The following is a 14492-nucleotide window of genomic DNA, read 5'->3' as shown; positions in this document are numbered from 1 at the left end:
GAGCAGAGAGAATGCACGTGCACCAGCAACAGACACCATTTCCTACCCTCTGGGTCCTAGTGGCGCCCCCCACAGTCCGGCACCTGAGGCGGCCGCCTGAATTCGCCTCGTGGTAAGGCCGGCCCTGCTTTGCTGCCAGGCGTTAGTCTGTTTCCCTTGTGAGGCAGGTGAAACAAGGGAAACTATCGGTGCAGACGCCCTGCCCACTGCTATGGACAGTGAATGTCCCGGGTTGCTCCCGAGTTGGGCGCCGGAGCCGGCGTGTGGCATTGCCTGAGGCTGGGACAGAGCCGCTCTCCTGGGGGAATTTCTCCCAACGTGCTTGGGGAGGGAAGAACGGAGACAAGGAAACCAGAGGCCGGTGTTATGATGCAGCAGAATGTTTAATGGCAAAGAGCAGAGGAGTCCACACTGCCCAGTGAATTATTGCTGGGCACACAGAATGGATCGTCAGGGCTCCAGCGAGAGTAAGAACCAGCCCCCTCCCATCCCACGCCAGCTGTTCTCCTTCCCTCCGGCAGAGGCAGAGTTGGAAATTCACGTCCTGCCTCCGACCCAGCGACTTCTTTTAGCCCATTCAATGGCAACAGCACAAAGCGCAGTGGCAGCGTGAGACAAGCTTGGGAAGCAGTAAATGAGGCATGCAGCAATAGGGAACACGTTAGAGACCCGGATCGGCTGGATTTACGCAGGCGATGAACACCCACAGCCCGTGGGCAGAGCTGTAGGCATCATTGTCCGTTAGCTCAGCGACGAATCTCTGTCTTGTTCTTTCCTGATTGACGGATCTTCTGGGGCTTAACAGGGCCCGCAGCCTCCTTTGCTGGAATATCCTCCCCCACATGAGGAAATGCTACGATAGGACCTCCTGGATCCGCATGATCCCCCATAGCCACCACTGTAACCTCCCCCACATCCACCAGCAGCATAACCTCCCCCAGAACCGCCACTATAACCCCCATAATTGCCACCAAAACGTCCCCCAGAGACACCACCATAGCTCCCAGCAAAGGGGCCACCGACACCGCCCCCAACACCAGGGAAGCCCCCGGGGCCATAGGGCAGCTGCGGCAGGGCACTTCCCACGATGCTGTCTTGAGGGCAAGTGGCCAGAGTCGGTCCCGGGAATCTCACAACCACTGGAGGCGCGAAGACCACGGCCGTGGAATCGCCGCACGATGAGACACATGGCGAGTTGCAGACGTCAATGTATGGGCGCGGGCAAATATCGGAACCGCAATCCTGGGGAACGCAAGCCATCTTGTGTGCTGGAGGGAATCCTGAAACAAGAGGAGGGAGCAAAGAGAATGTCAGAGACAGCTGAGAGTGGAACGAGAGATTCAGACTTGAGAGTAATGGAGGACAAGAAGTTTGTGAAGTTTGGCTGAAGGTCAAATCTCCACTCCTGTTTCGTCCTGTTGTTGCTTTTCACACATTCCCCTGTCGCTTCCAAACACCACCAAAGAAATCCCAACCCCTTCAAACAGATTGACCTTTTCCTGCTTCGTGCAATCATTATACCACGTGACACCCCTTGAGGAGACTGACATTCACTCTGTATTCAAACCTTGTATTTCAGCTTAGGGCTGCTAAGGATCTGGAGGAAAATGCCAAATCTTACCCAGGAGATTTCTAGGACTGGCATAATAGGTCGGTCAGAACTTCCCGTTTCTCAGACTTTTTTACATTTTGATTTTCTATCAAACTAAAAAGAACCACAAAGTTGCTGTTTCAATCAACAGATCTCTGATGCGGTATGCACACGGCAGGGTACAATGACCACTCTTCCAAGTATCTGGGAGTCTGACTTTTTTGGACAAATAGAACTTTCAGATACGTAATTACTGTAATTAGACTCCAGGTTTCCATTATTGAAAATCTCAGCCCCAGGCTAGTTCAGTAACTATCTAAAGGATTTGCATGCCCTATCCTATTATGCCTATTGGGAACGGGTGTCCCAGTCCCGCTGGGGGCGTTGAAGAACCCAGCATAATATATTGCAAGTGGGAATCCACCACGGCCTGGAATCGACAAGGGACAGAGCGTCTAGTTTGCAAAGAAAAAACCACCCCCGTTAATAAGGCTAAAATCCCGGAATGCTGGTGAAGGTTCAGTCCCCAGTTAAAACGATCCCTGCAGCGACTACGGGTTTTGTTTGAATTGCATAGACTTACCGAGCTCAGCGAGGGGATGAAGTCTAGAGAAGGAGATAGAACAACCCGGAGTGGAAAGCACTTTTATAGGGCTCTGTGGCCAATGGGCAGGGGAGGAGACTCCCTCTCTGTGCTAAGACCTTATCTGTAGCAAACAAAAGAGTTTCGTTAGCTGGGTAACACCTCCAATTGTTGCCACAGTTCTGATCATGATCAGCCAATGACTCAATTGCCAATTCCACACAAACATTCCTCTTAATACTTAATGGGCAAGTTTCCTCCCTGCTGTTACCCCACTGAGCTCCTTGGTGTTGACTCAGGTGTAAATCCAATCCCATTTCATAAGTCGCCCACTGAAGAACTTCAAACCAGGTGGGTGACTCAGAGGTGTGTGGATGTGGCAGTCGGCCGCCGTGCCCAGGGTTCCATGCTTGCTCTTGAAATCCCAACTAATATGTTATTAGCGGCAAGGTGGTGTTCACCTTCTAAATCCTAGAAGGGTGGGAGACATTGTTCTTAGTGTTACGTGTCTGCACCTTCCACTCTACACGGTCTGAGCCAACACCCTTGGGAAGTGCGGGACTGATAGGCGCGCAAAACAGGAAAATATGGTAAATCCACGGTGTGCCACCCCGGGAATCCGCCTGGCTGTTCTGGACACTCCAAGAGGAAGTGCAGAGATGGCCAACACAACCGAGCAGGGCGATTGAGCGGCTTCCAGATGAGGCGAGGTTTAACCGACTGGGAGTGTTCAGCTTGAATAAGAGAGGGTGAAGTGGGGAGATGACAGTTGTACATAAAATCATTCATGGGGCACATAGGGGTGTTTTGCACAACACAGGGACTAAGGGTTACCCCCCAAAATTATTGGAGAACAGGTTTGCAACTAACATGCAGAAACCCGGCTTCATGCAACCCACATGCAACTTATGTATCTGGGGCTTCACAAGGGTTTTAGGAACAAAACTGTAAGTGGAGTGCAGAGAAACAGAGAAGACGACAGAGGACAGGCCCGCCAATGGCTCTTAGCCCAGGCTATCAGGGAGGCAACTCAATGTTCTGGAGGTCACTAAACCTGAGATGACTAGACCCTGGGAGGGGATGTGCTGCCGAACACCGCGCAGACAGCTCCACCGTAGGCCTTCGGAATGCCTGTCTGGAAATGTCATGCTTTGCAGTTGCCTTCATTGAATTTCCTTGTGTTGAGTTCACATGAGGTCTCTGCTTTTGGAAATTCATTTTGGAATCTCATCCCGTCTTCCAAAGACCATGGAACTGCTCTCAGCTTGGCGACCTCTGCGGACGTGAGCAATGGACGCTCCGCTCTGTTCTTCAAGTAATTCAAGAAAATATTGGAGAGTAAAAGTCCATGACAGCCTCCGGGAGGTCAGCCCCACGTAGAGCCTTGAGGCTGTGGACAAACCCGTGATAACTTATCCTTCAATCCAGGCTTTCAACCACTTCTGTCCCCCTCCCTCCAGTCTGCCTCAACCATGTGTTTGAGGGTAGCCTTGCTTATTAGAAAGTCGGCTGGGACTGCGAGAATAGCTGTACTAATATCGAGATGTCATTCAGGTTCTAAAATAATTTCCCTCCAGCTCCCTTGGGATAAAGTTTAAGGGCTATGAGTGAAGGGATTTTTAGATGAAGAATATTTTGTTCCACTCATAGGGTATGTCTATACTACAGCACTAATTCGAACTAACTTAGTTTGAATTAGTTAACTCGAACTAAGCTAATTCGAATTAGCGCATCTAGACTTAAAAACTAGTTCGAATTAGCGTTTTGCTAATTCGAACTAGCATGTCCACACTGAGTGGACCCTGAACCGAGGTTAAGGGTGGCCGGAAGCAGTGCCGGCAGGGCATCAGGTTAGGACTAAGAGGGTGGAGCTGCTGCCTCAGGCTAGCCGAGGGCTGTGCTTAAAGGGACCCGACCCCCACCCCGGACAGACAGTTCTCAGGGGTTCCCTGCTTGCAAAGCAGTCCTGGCTTGGAGTGCCCTGAGTGCCCACACGTGGAACATCACAGTACTCGGCCATCAGCCCGGCTGCACTTGCCGCAGGCTGCCATCCGGGGGAGGGGGGTGTCAATCAAGGGGCTTTAGGAGAGGTTCCACCCCGAGAAGCCCACAGAGCCATCCCAGTCCTCCCCATCAGGGGCTCGTGCCCCATTCCTCCCTCACCTCCTTCCACTTACCCCTCCCTAGCCCCCCTTCCTGATGTACAAAAAAAGGACACGTGTGTTCAAAAATAGAAACTCTCTTTATTGAACAAAACACGGGGAGACTGGGAAAAGGAGGTGGGAGAGGGGAAGAGAGAGGGTGGGAGAAGGGAGGGCAACTAAAATGATCAAGGGTTTGGAACAGGTCCCATATGAAGAGAGGCTAAAGAGACTGGGACTGCTCAGCTTAGAAAAGAGGAGACTGAGGGGGGATATGATATAGGTCTATAAAAGCGTGAGTGGTGTGGAGAGGGTGCATAAAGAAAAGTTCTTCATTAGTTCCCATAATAGAAGGACTAAAGGACACCAAATGAAATCAATGGGTAGCAGGCTTCAAACTAAGAACAGAAAGTTCTTCTTCACAAAGCAAAGAGTCAACCTGTGGAACTCCTTGCTGCAGGAGGCTGTGAAGGCTAGAACTAGAACAGAGTTTAAAGAGAAGTGAGATAAAGTCATGGAGGTTGGGTCCATGGAGTGCTATTAGCCAGGGGGAAGGAATGGTGTCCCTGGCCTCTGTTTGTGGAAGGCTGGAGATGGATGGCACGAGACAAATAGCTTGGTCATTGTCTTCGGTCCATCCCCTCCAGGGTACCTAGTGTTGGCCGCTGTTGGCAGACAGGCTAGTGGGCTAGATGGACCTTTGGTCTGACCCAGTACGGCCATTCTAAGCTCAGGACTCAGGATCGGGGGTCTCACTACACTAGAAACACTTGCAAGGCTACGTCTACAGTGGCAGCTTCTTGCGCAAGAATTCTTTTGCGGAAGAGTTCTCGTGAAAACTCTTCCACAAGAGAGCTTCTACACTGGCATGTGCTTTTGCTGTCAGACAGGAGCCTTCCGTCTCATTATCAGCGCAAGTAGCCCAGAAGTGAACTTAGAAGGGAACCTGGAGTTCTGTGCCCAGCCTTGGGCGGCCCGCTTGGGAGGGGAAGATGTGGACAAACTGGGCAGAGTCCAGAGGAGGGCGGCACAAATGATCACAGCCCCAGAAACCTGCCGTCTGTGGCCAGATTGGAAGTATGCGGTGTCCTTTGTGTTAAGAACATAAGAGCGGCCAGGCTGAGTCAGATCAAAGGTCCCTCCCGCCCAGTGTCCTGTCTGCCCTCAGTGGCTGTTGGGAATAATTCTTGGACACACTGGGTGCAGGTGAAAACAGGCAGAGGATTTACTGAACACTCAGCGCTGGTGGAGTGCGGACGTGGGCGTTAGCCCGGAGAGCACTAACTTAACCAAAAATACAATAGATTATATAGGTAACAGAAGGGCGGAGGAGAAGTGATTCGATAGGTCTAGCAGCGGAAGTGAGCTATGCACATACGCCAATGAGCTACAAAGTTACACAGTATCTCCGCCCATTGCCAATTAAACAGATTATCACTAATACAAATAATTATTCCTAGCTAGCTAAATGAGCCAACATAAACAAAGGCATGTTGATGGTCATTTTGTCGGCCAGAAATATAATGCGTCTCCCGTGGGGGTGGTATTGCCCTGGCGCGATCTTTGGGATCCAAGCTTATTTTCTAGGAACAAAGCAGACAATGAAAAACAATCCCGCGCGGTTGTTTGGTTGTTTGGTACCGGCCTTATCAAAGTGAGGCCCTTTTGGAATGTGGTTGCCAGGGGAACCAGGTCACAGTAACTGTTGAACTTTATGCTTCCCACGCTTGGCCTGATACTTTCAGATCTGAGTTTGTCAGTTCTCAGCAAGATACCGTGGGCTGCCTCAATTTACCCTACAGTGGCCAATGCCAGGTGCCCCAGAGGGATTGAAAAGAATAGGTAATGATCGAACGATCTCTCTCCTGCCATCCATCTCCACCCTCTGGCAAACAGAGTCTAGGGACTCCATTCCTTACCCATCCTGGCTAATAGCCATTGATGGACTTAACCTCCATGAATTTATCTAGTTCTCTTTGAAACCCTGTTATAGTCCTAGCCTTCAGAACCTCCTCAGGCAAGGAGTTCCACAGGTTGACTGCTCTGTATGAAGAAGAACTTCCTTTTATTTGTTTTAAACCTGCTGCCTATTAATTTCATTTGGTGGCCCCTAGTCCTTCTATTACAACTTTTCCTTATTCACTTTGTCCACACTATTCAGGATTTTATAGACCTCTATCATATCCCTCCTTAGTCTCTTCTTTTCCGAGCTGAAAAGTCCCAGTTTCTTTAAGCTCTCCTCATAAGAGGCCCCTTCCAAGCCCCTAATCACTTTAGTTGTCCTTCGCTAAAGCTTTTCTAATACCAGTGTATCTTTTTTGAGATGAGGAGACCATATCTGTACACAGTATTCAAGAAGTGGGCGTACCATGGATTTATATAGAGGCAATAAGATATTCTCCGTTCTATTCTCTATCCCGTTTTTCTGATTCCTAACCTCCTGTTTGATTTTTGACTGCCGCTGGACACTGCATGGACGTCCTCAGAGAACTAGCCACGATGACTCCAAGATCTCTTTCCTGATTAGTCGTAGCTAAATTAGTCCCCATCATACTGTACGTATAGTTGGGATGATTTTTTCCAACGTGCGTTACTTTACGTTTATCCCCATTATATTTCACTTGCCATTTTGTTGCCCAATCACTAAACTTAGTGAGATCTTTTTGAAGTTTTCACAGTCTGCTTTGGTCTCAACTATCTTGGGTTGAGAAAAACCAGCTGACACAGAACCGGGTGACAGTTTCCGAGCCTGCGCTGGGCTGTCAAACAGAACATCCCAATCACTCGTTCTGCATGTCAACCGGGAATACGATCGGATGAAACAGGCTTAATGGGCAGCAAGAGAAATGTGGGTGACACGTGGGCAGTGAGTTCCCACCTCTACTGGGAGCTGAGCCCTGATTTCAGGCTTGCCTGGTCGTCTGTGGGATCTCCACCCCGCACTGTTTATAATGTGGGACTAGGCCAAGAACAGCCAGGCCCTGCTTTCCCTCCAAGGGCTGGAGAGGTTGGTAGCTCAAGGTCCCTGCTAGTGCCATTGAGGTTCTCCTTGCTGCAGGGCCGGCTCACAACATTCTGGCACCTGAGGCGGGGAGCTCAGATGACGCCCCCAGGCCCTCTCGCTTGGGCCAACACTGTGCAAGGTCTCAGTTCTGCCTCCTCCCTGCTCTTTGTGCCCCCTTCCTCCAGCACAGCACTCCCCCATCTCTGTGCATCCAGAGCAGAGAGAATGCACGTGCACCAGCAACAGACACCATTTCCTACCCTCTGGGTCCTAGTGGCGCCCCCCACAGTCCGGCACCTGAGGCGGCCGCCTGAGTTCGCCTCGTGGTAAGGCCGGCCCTGCTTTGCTGCCAGGCGTTAGTCTGTTTCCCTTGTGAGGCAGGTGAAACAAGGGAAACTATCGGTGCAGACGCCCTGCCCACTGCTATGGACAGTGAATGTCCCGGGTTGCTCCCGAGTTGGGCGCCGGAGCCGGCGTGTGGCATTGCCAGGGGCTGGGACAGAGCTGCTCTCCTGGGGGAATTTCTCCCAACGTGCTTGGGGAGGGAAGAACGGAGACAAGGAAACCAGAGGCCGGTGTTATGATGCAGCAGAATGTTTAATGGCAAAGAGCAGAGGAGTCCACACTGCCCAGTGAATTATTGCTGGGCACACAGAATGGATCGTCAGGGCTCCAGCGAGAGTAAGAACCAGCCCCCTCCCATCCCACGCCAGCTGTTCTCCTTCCCTCTGGCAGAGGCAGAGTTGGAAATTCACGTCCTGCCTCCGACCCAGCGACTTCTTTTTGCCCATTCAATGGCAACAGCACAAAGCGCAGCGGCAGCGTGAGACAAGCTTGGGAAGCAGTAAAGGAGGCATGCAGCAATAGGGAACACGTTAGAGACCCGGATCGGCTGGATTTACGCAGGCGATGAACACCCACAGCCCGTGGGCAGAGCTGTAGGCATCATTGTCCGTTAGCTCAGCGACGAATCTCTGTCTTGTTCTTTCCTGATTGACGGATCTTCTGGGGCTTAACAGGGCCCGCAGCCTCCTTTGCTGGAATATCCTCCCCCACATGAGGAAATGCTACGATAGGACCTCCTGGATCCGCATGATCCCCCATAGCCACCACTGTAACCTCCCCCACATCCACCAGCAGCATAACCTCCCCCAGAACCGCCACTATAACCCCCATAATTGCCACCAAAACGTCCCCCAGAGACACCACCATAGCCCCCAGCAAAGGGGCCACCGACACCGCCCCCAACACCAGGGAAGCCCCCGGGGCCATAGGGCAGCTGCGGCAGGGCACTTCCCACGATGCTGTCTTGAGGGCAAGTGGCCAGAGTCGGTCCCGGGAATCTCACAACCACTGGAGGCGCGAAGACCACGGCCGTGGAATCGCCGCACGATGAGACACATGGCGAGTTGCAGACGTCAATGTATGGGCGCGGGCAAATATCGGAACCGCAATCCTGGGGAACGCAAGCCATCTTGTGTGCTGGAGGGAATCCTGAAACAAGAGGAGGGAACAGAGAGAATGTCAGAGACAGCTGAGAGTGGAACGAGAGATTCAGACTTGAGAGTAATGGAGGACAAGAAGTTTGTGAAGCTTGGCTGAAGGTCAAATCTCCACTCCTGTTTCGTCCTGTTGTTGCTTTTCACACATTCCCCTGTCGCTTCCAAACACCACCAAAAAAATCCCAACCCCTTCAAACAGATTGACCTTTTCCTGCTTCGTGCAATCATTATACCACGTGACACCCCTTGAGGAGACTGACATTCACTCTGTATTCAAACCTTGTATTTCAGCTTAGGGCTGCTAAGGATCTGGAGGAAAATGCCAAATCTTACCCAGGAGATTTCTAGGACTGGCATAATAGGTCGGTCAGAACTTCCCATTTCTCAGACTTTTTTACATTTTGATTTTCTATCAAACTAAAAAGAACCACAAAGTTGCTGTTTCAATCAACAGATCTCTGATGCGGTATGCACACGGCAGGGTACAATGACCAGTCTTCCAAGTATCTGGGAGTCTGACTTTTTTGGACAAATAGAACTTTCAGATACGTAATTACTGTAATTAGACTCCAGGTTTCCATTATTGAAAATCTCAGCCTCAGCCTAGTTCAGTAACTATCTAAAGGATTTGCATGCCCTATCCTATTATGCCTATTGGGAACGGGTGTCCCAGTCCCGCTGGGGGCGTTGAAGAACCCAGCATAATATATTGCAAGTGGGAATCCACCACGGCCTGGAATCGACAAGGGACAGAGCGTCTAGTTTGCAAAGAAAAAACCACCCCCGTTAATAAGGCTAAAATCCCGGAATGCTGGTGAAGGTTCAGTCCCCAGTTAAAACGATCCCTGCAGCGACTACGGGTTTTGTTTGAATTGCATAGACTTACCGAGCTCAGCGAGGGGATGAAGTCTAGAGAAGGAGATAGAACAACCCGGAGTGGAAAGCACTTTTATAGGGCTCTGTGGCCAATGGGCAGGGGAGGAGACTCCCTCTCTGTGCTAAGACCTTATCTGTAGCAAACAAAAGAGTTTCGTTAGCTGGGTAACACCTCCAATTGTTGCCACAGTTCTGATCATGATCAGCCAATGACTCAATTGCCAATTCCACACAAACATTCCTCTTAATACTTAATGGGCAAGTTTCCTCCCTGCTGTTACCCCACTGAGCTCCTTGGTGTTGACTCAGGTGTAAATCCAATCCCATTTCATAAGTCGCCCACTGAAGAACTTCAAACCAGGTGGGTGACTCAGAGGTGTGTGGATGTGGCAGTCGGCCGCCGTGGCCAGGGTTCCATGCTTGCTCTTGAAATCCCAACTAATATGTTATTAGCGGCAAGGTGGTGTTCACCTTCTAAATCCTAGAAGGGTGGGAGACATTGTTCTTAGTGTTACGTGTCTGCACCTTCCGCTCTACACGGTCTGAGCCAACACCCTTGGGAAGTGCGGGACTGATAGGCACGCAAAACAGGAAAATATGGTAAATCCACGGTGTGCCACCCCGGGAATCGGCCTGGCTGTTCTGGACACTCCAATAGGAAGTGCAGAGATGGCCAACACAACCGAGCAGGGCGATTGAGCGGCTTCCAGATGAGGCGAGGTTTAACCGACTGGGAGTGTTCAGCTTGAATAAGAGAGGGTGAAGTGGGGAGATGACAGTTGTACATAAAATCATTCATGGGGCACATAGGGGTGTTTTGCACAACACAGGGACTAAGGGTTACCCCCCAAAATTATTGGAGAACAGGTTTGCAACTAACATGCAGAAACTCGGCTTCACGCAACCCACATGCAACTTATGTATCTGGGGCTTCACAAGGGTTTTAGGAACAAAACTGTAAGTGGAGTGCAGAGAAACAGAGAAGACGACAGAGGACAGGCCCGCCAATGGCTCTTAGCCCAGGCTATCAGGGAGGCAACTCAATGTTCTGGAGGTCACTAAACCTGAGATGACTAGACCCTGGGAGGGGATGTGCTGCCGAACACCGCGCAGACAGCTCCACCGTAGGCCTTCGGAATGCCTGTCTGGAAATGTCATGCTTTGCAGTTGCCTTCATTGAATATCCTTGTGTTGAGTTCACATGAGGTCTCTGCTTTTGGAAATTCACTTTGGATTCTCATGTCCTCTTCCAAACACCATGGAACTGCTCTCAGCTTGGCGACCTCTGCGGACGTGAGCAATGGACGCTCCGCTCTGTTCTTCAAGTAATTCAAGAAAATATTGGAGAGTAAAAGTCCATGACAGCCTCCGGGAGGTCAGCCCCACGTAGAGCCTTGAGGCTGTGGACAAACCCGTGATAACTTATCCTTCAATCCAGGCTTTCAACAACTTCTGTCCCCCTCCCTCCAGTCTGCCTCAACCATGTGTTTGAGGGTAGCCTTGCTTATTAGAAAGTCGGCTGGGACTGCGAGAATAGCTGTACTAATATCGAGATGTCATTCAGGTTCTAAAATAATTTCCCTTCAGCTCCCTTAGGATAAAGATTAGGGGATATGAGTGAAGGGATTTTTAGATGAAAAATATTTTGTTCCACTGAGAGATACTCACTATACTAGAATCACTTGCAGGGCTACGTCAACAGTGGCAGCTTCTTGCGCAAGAATTCTTTTGCGGAAGAGTTCTCGGTCACAAGGAGGAAGGAGAAAATTTGTTCCTCTTGGTTTCTGAGGACAGGACAAGGAGTAATGGGCTTAAAGTGCAGCAGGGGAGGTTTAGATTGGACATTAGGAAAAAATTCCTAACTGTCAGGGTGGTCAAATATTGGAATAAATTGCCAAGGGAGGTGGTGGAATCTCCCTCTCTGGAGATATTTAAGAACAGGTTAGAAAGACATCTGTCAGGTGTAGGTGGAGCTTGGTCCTGCCTTGAGGGCGGGGGGCTGGACTCGATGACCTCTTGAGGTCCCTTCCAGTCCTATTATTCTATGATTCTATGATTCTATGAAGAGAGCATCTACACTGGCATGTGCTTTTGCTGTCAGACAGGAGCCTTCCGTCTCATTATCAGCGCAAGTAGCCCAGAAGTGAACTTAGAAGGGAACCTGGAGTTCTGTGCCCAGCCTTGGGTGGCCCGCTTGGGAAGGGAAGATGTGGACAAAGTGGGCAGAGTCCAGAGGAGGGCGGCACAAATGATCACAGCCCCAGAAACCTGCCGTCTGTGGCCAGATTGGAAGTATGCGGTGTCCTTTGTGTTAAGAACATAAGAGCGGCCAGGCTGGGTCAGAACAAAGGTCCCTCCCGCCCAGTGTCCTGTCTGTCCTCAGTGGCTGTTGGGAATAATTCTTGGACACACTGGGTGCAGGTGAAAACAGGCAGAGGATTTACTGAACACTCAGTGCTGGTGGAGTGCGGACGTGGGCGTTAGCCCGGAGAGCACTAACTTAACCAAAACTACAATAGATTATATAGGTAACAGAAGGGCGGAGGAGAAGTGATTCGATAGGTCTAGCAGCGGAAGTGAGCTATGCACATACGCCAATGAGCTACAAAGTTACACAGTATCTCCGCCCATTGCCAATTAAACAGATTATCACTAATACAAATAATTATTCCTAGCTAGCTAAATGAGCCAACATAAACAAAGGCATGTTGATGGTCATTTTGTCGGCCAGAAATATAATGCGTCTCCCGTGGGGGTGGTATTGCCCTGGCGCGATCTTAGGGATCCAAGCTTATTTTCTAGGAACAAAGCAGACAATGAAAAACAATCCCGCGCGGTTGTTTGGTTGTTTGGTACCGGCCTTATCAAAGTGAGGCCCTTTTGGAATGTGGTTGCCAGTGGAGCCAGGTCACAGTAACTGTTGAACTTTATGCTTCCCACGCTTGGCCTGATACTTTCAGATCTGAGTTTGTCAGTTCTCAGCAAGATACCATGGGCTGCCTCAATTTACCCTACAGTGGCCAATGCCAGGTGCCCCAGAGGGAGTGAATAGAATAGGTAATGATTGATCGATCTCTCTCCTACCGTCCATCCTCACCCTCTGACAAACACAGGTAGGGACTCCATTCCTTACCCATCCTGGCTAATAGCCATTGATGGACTTAACCTCCATGAATTTATTTAGTTCTCTTTGAAACCCTGTTATAGGCCTACCCTTCATAACCTCCTCAGGCAAGGAGTTCCACAGGTTGACTGCTGTGTATGAAGAAGAACTTCCTTTTATTTGTGTTAAACTGCTGCCTATTAATTTCATTTGGTGGCCCCTAGTTCTTCTATTATAACTTTTCCTTATTCACGTTGTCCACACTATTCAGGATTTTATAGACCTCTATCATATCCCTCCTTAGTCTCTTCTTTTCCGAGCTGAAAAGTCCCAGTTTCTTTAAGCTCTCCTCATAGGAGACCCCTTCCAAGCCCCTAATCACTTTAGTTGTCCTTCGCTAAAGCTTTTCTAATACCAGTGTATCTTTTTTGAGATGAGGAGACCATATCTGTACACAGTATTCAAGAAGTGGGCGTACCATGGATTTATATAGAGGTAATAAGATATTCTCCGTTCTATTCTCTATCCCGTTTTTCTGATTCCTAACCTCCTGTTTGATTTTTGACTGCCGCTGGACACTGCGTGGACGTCCTCAGAGAACTAGCCACGATGACTCCAAGATCTCTTTCCTGATTAGTCGTAGCTAAATTAGTCCCCATCATACTGTACGTATAGTTGGGATGATTTTTTCCAACGTGCGTTACTTTACGTTTATCCCCATTATATTTCACTTGCCATTTTGTTGCCCAATCACTAAACTTAGTGAGATCTTTTTGAAGTTTTCACAGTCTGCTTTGGTCTCAACTATCTTGTGTTGAGAAAAACCAGCTGACACAGAACCGGGTGACAGTTTCCGAGCCTGCGCTGGGCTGTCAAACAGAACATCCCAATCACTCGTTCTGCATGTCAACCGGGAATACGATCGGATGAAACAGGCTTAATGGGCAGCAAGAGAAATGTGGGTGACACGTGGGCAGTGAGTTCCCACCTCTACTGGGAGCTGAGCCCTGATTTCAGGCTTGCCTGGTCGTCTGTGGGATCTCCACCCCGCACTGTTTATAATGTGGGACTAGGCCAAGAACAGCCAGGCCCTGCTTTCCCTCCAAGGGCTGGAGAGGTTGGTAGCTCAAGGTCCCTGCTAGTGCCATTGAGGTTCTCCTTGCTGCAGGGCTGGCCCACAACATTCTGGCACCTGAGGCGGGGAGCTCAGATGACGCCCCCAGGCCCTCTCGCTTGGGCCAACACTGTGCAAGGTCTCAGTTCTGCCTCCTCCCTGCTCTTTGTGCCCCCTTCCTCCAGCACAGCACTCCCCCATCTCTGTGCATCCAGAGCAGAGAGAATGCACGTGCACCAGCAACAGACACCATTTCCTACCCTCTGGGTCCTAGTGGCGCCCCCCACAGTCCGGCACCTGAGGCGGCCGCCTGAATTCGCCTCGTGGTAAGGCCGGCCCTGCTTTGCTGCCAGGCGTTAGTCTGTTTCCCTTGTGAGGCAGGTGAAACAAGGGAAACTATCGGTGCAGACGCCCTGCCCACTGCTATGGACAGTGAATGTCCCGGGTTGCTCCCAAGTTGGGCGCCGGAGCCGGCGTGTGGCATTGCCTGAGGCTGGGACGGAGCCGCTCTCCTGGGGGAATTTCTCCCAATGTACTTGGGGAGGGAAGAACGGAGACAAGGAAACCAGAGGCCGGTG

General features: G+C 50.3%; 2 protein-coding genes across 2 annotated transcripts; both read right to left on the bottom strand.

The window, feature by feature from the left end:
• Positions 1–364: 364 nt before the first annotated feature.
• LOC149521761 (uncharacterized) lies at positions 365–2329 on the bottom strand. The gene is made up of 2 exons (XM_089772549.1): positions 2175–2329; positions 365–1280 (listed from the first exon to the last, which is right to left on the bottom strand). The coding sequence occupies exon 2, from the start codon at positions 1258–1260 to the stop codon at positions 799–801; it is 462 nt and encodes a 153-aa protein (XP_089628675.1). The 5' UTR covers positions 1261–1280; positions 2175–2329; the 3' UTR covers positions 365–798.
• Positions 2330–7897: 5568 nt separating this feature from the next.
• On the bottom strand, positions 7898–9862 carry LOC149521760 (uncharacterized). Its single transcript, XM_089772545.1, has 2 exons — positions 9708–9862; positions 7898–8813 (listed from the first exon to the last, which is right to left on the bottom strand). The coding sequence occupies exon 2, from the start codon at positions 8791–8793 to the stop codon at positions 8332–8334; it is 462 nt and encodes a 153-aa protein (XP_089628671.1). The 5' UTR covers positions 8794–8813; positions 9708–9862; the 3' UTR covers positions 7898–8331.
• Positions 9863–14492: the final 4630 nt, after the last annotated feature.

This window comes from Pelodiscus sinensis, chromosome 22, assembly GCF_052426305.1.
Source record: "Pelodiscus sinensis isolate ZL-2025 chromosome 22, ASM5242630v1, whole genome shotgun sequence".
Classification (NCBI taxonomy): domain Eukaryota; kingdom Metazoa; phylum Chordata; order Testudines; family Trionychidae; genus Pelodiscus; species Pelodiscus sinensis.
Note: the sequence above shows the minus strand (reverse complement) of the source record. Positions and strands in the feature narration are given on the sequence as shown.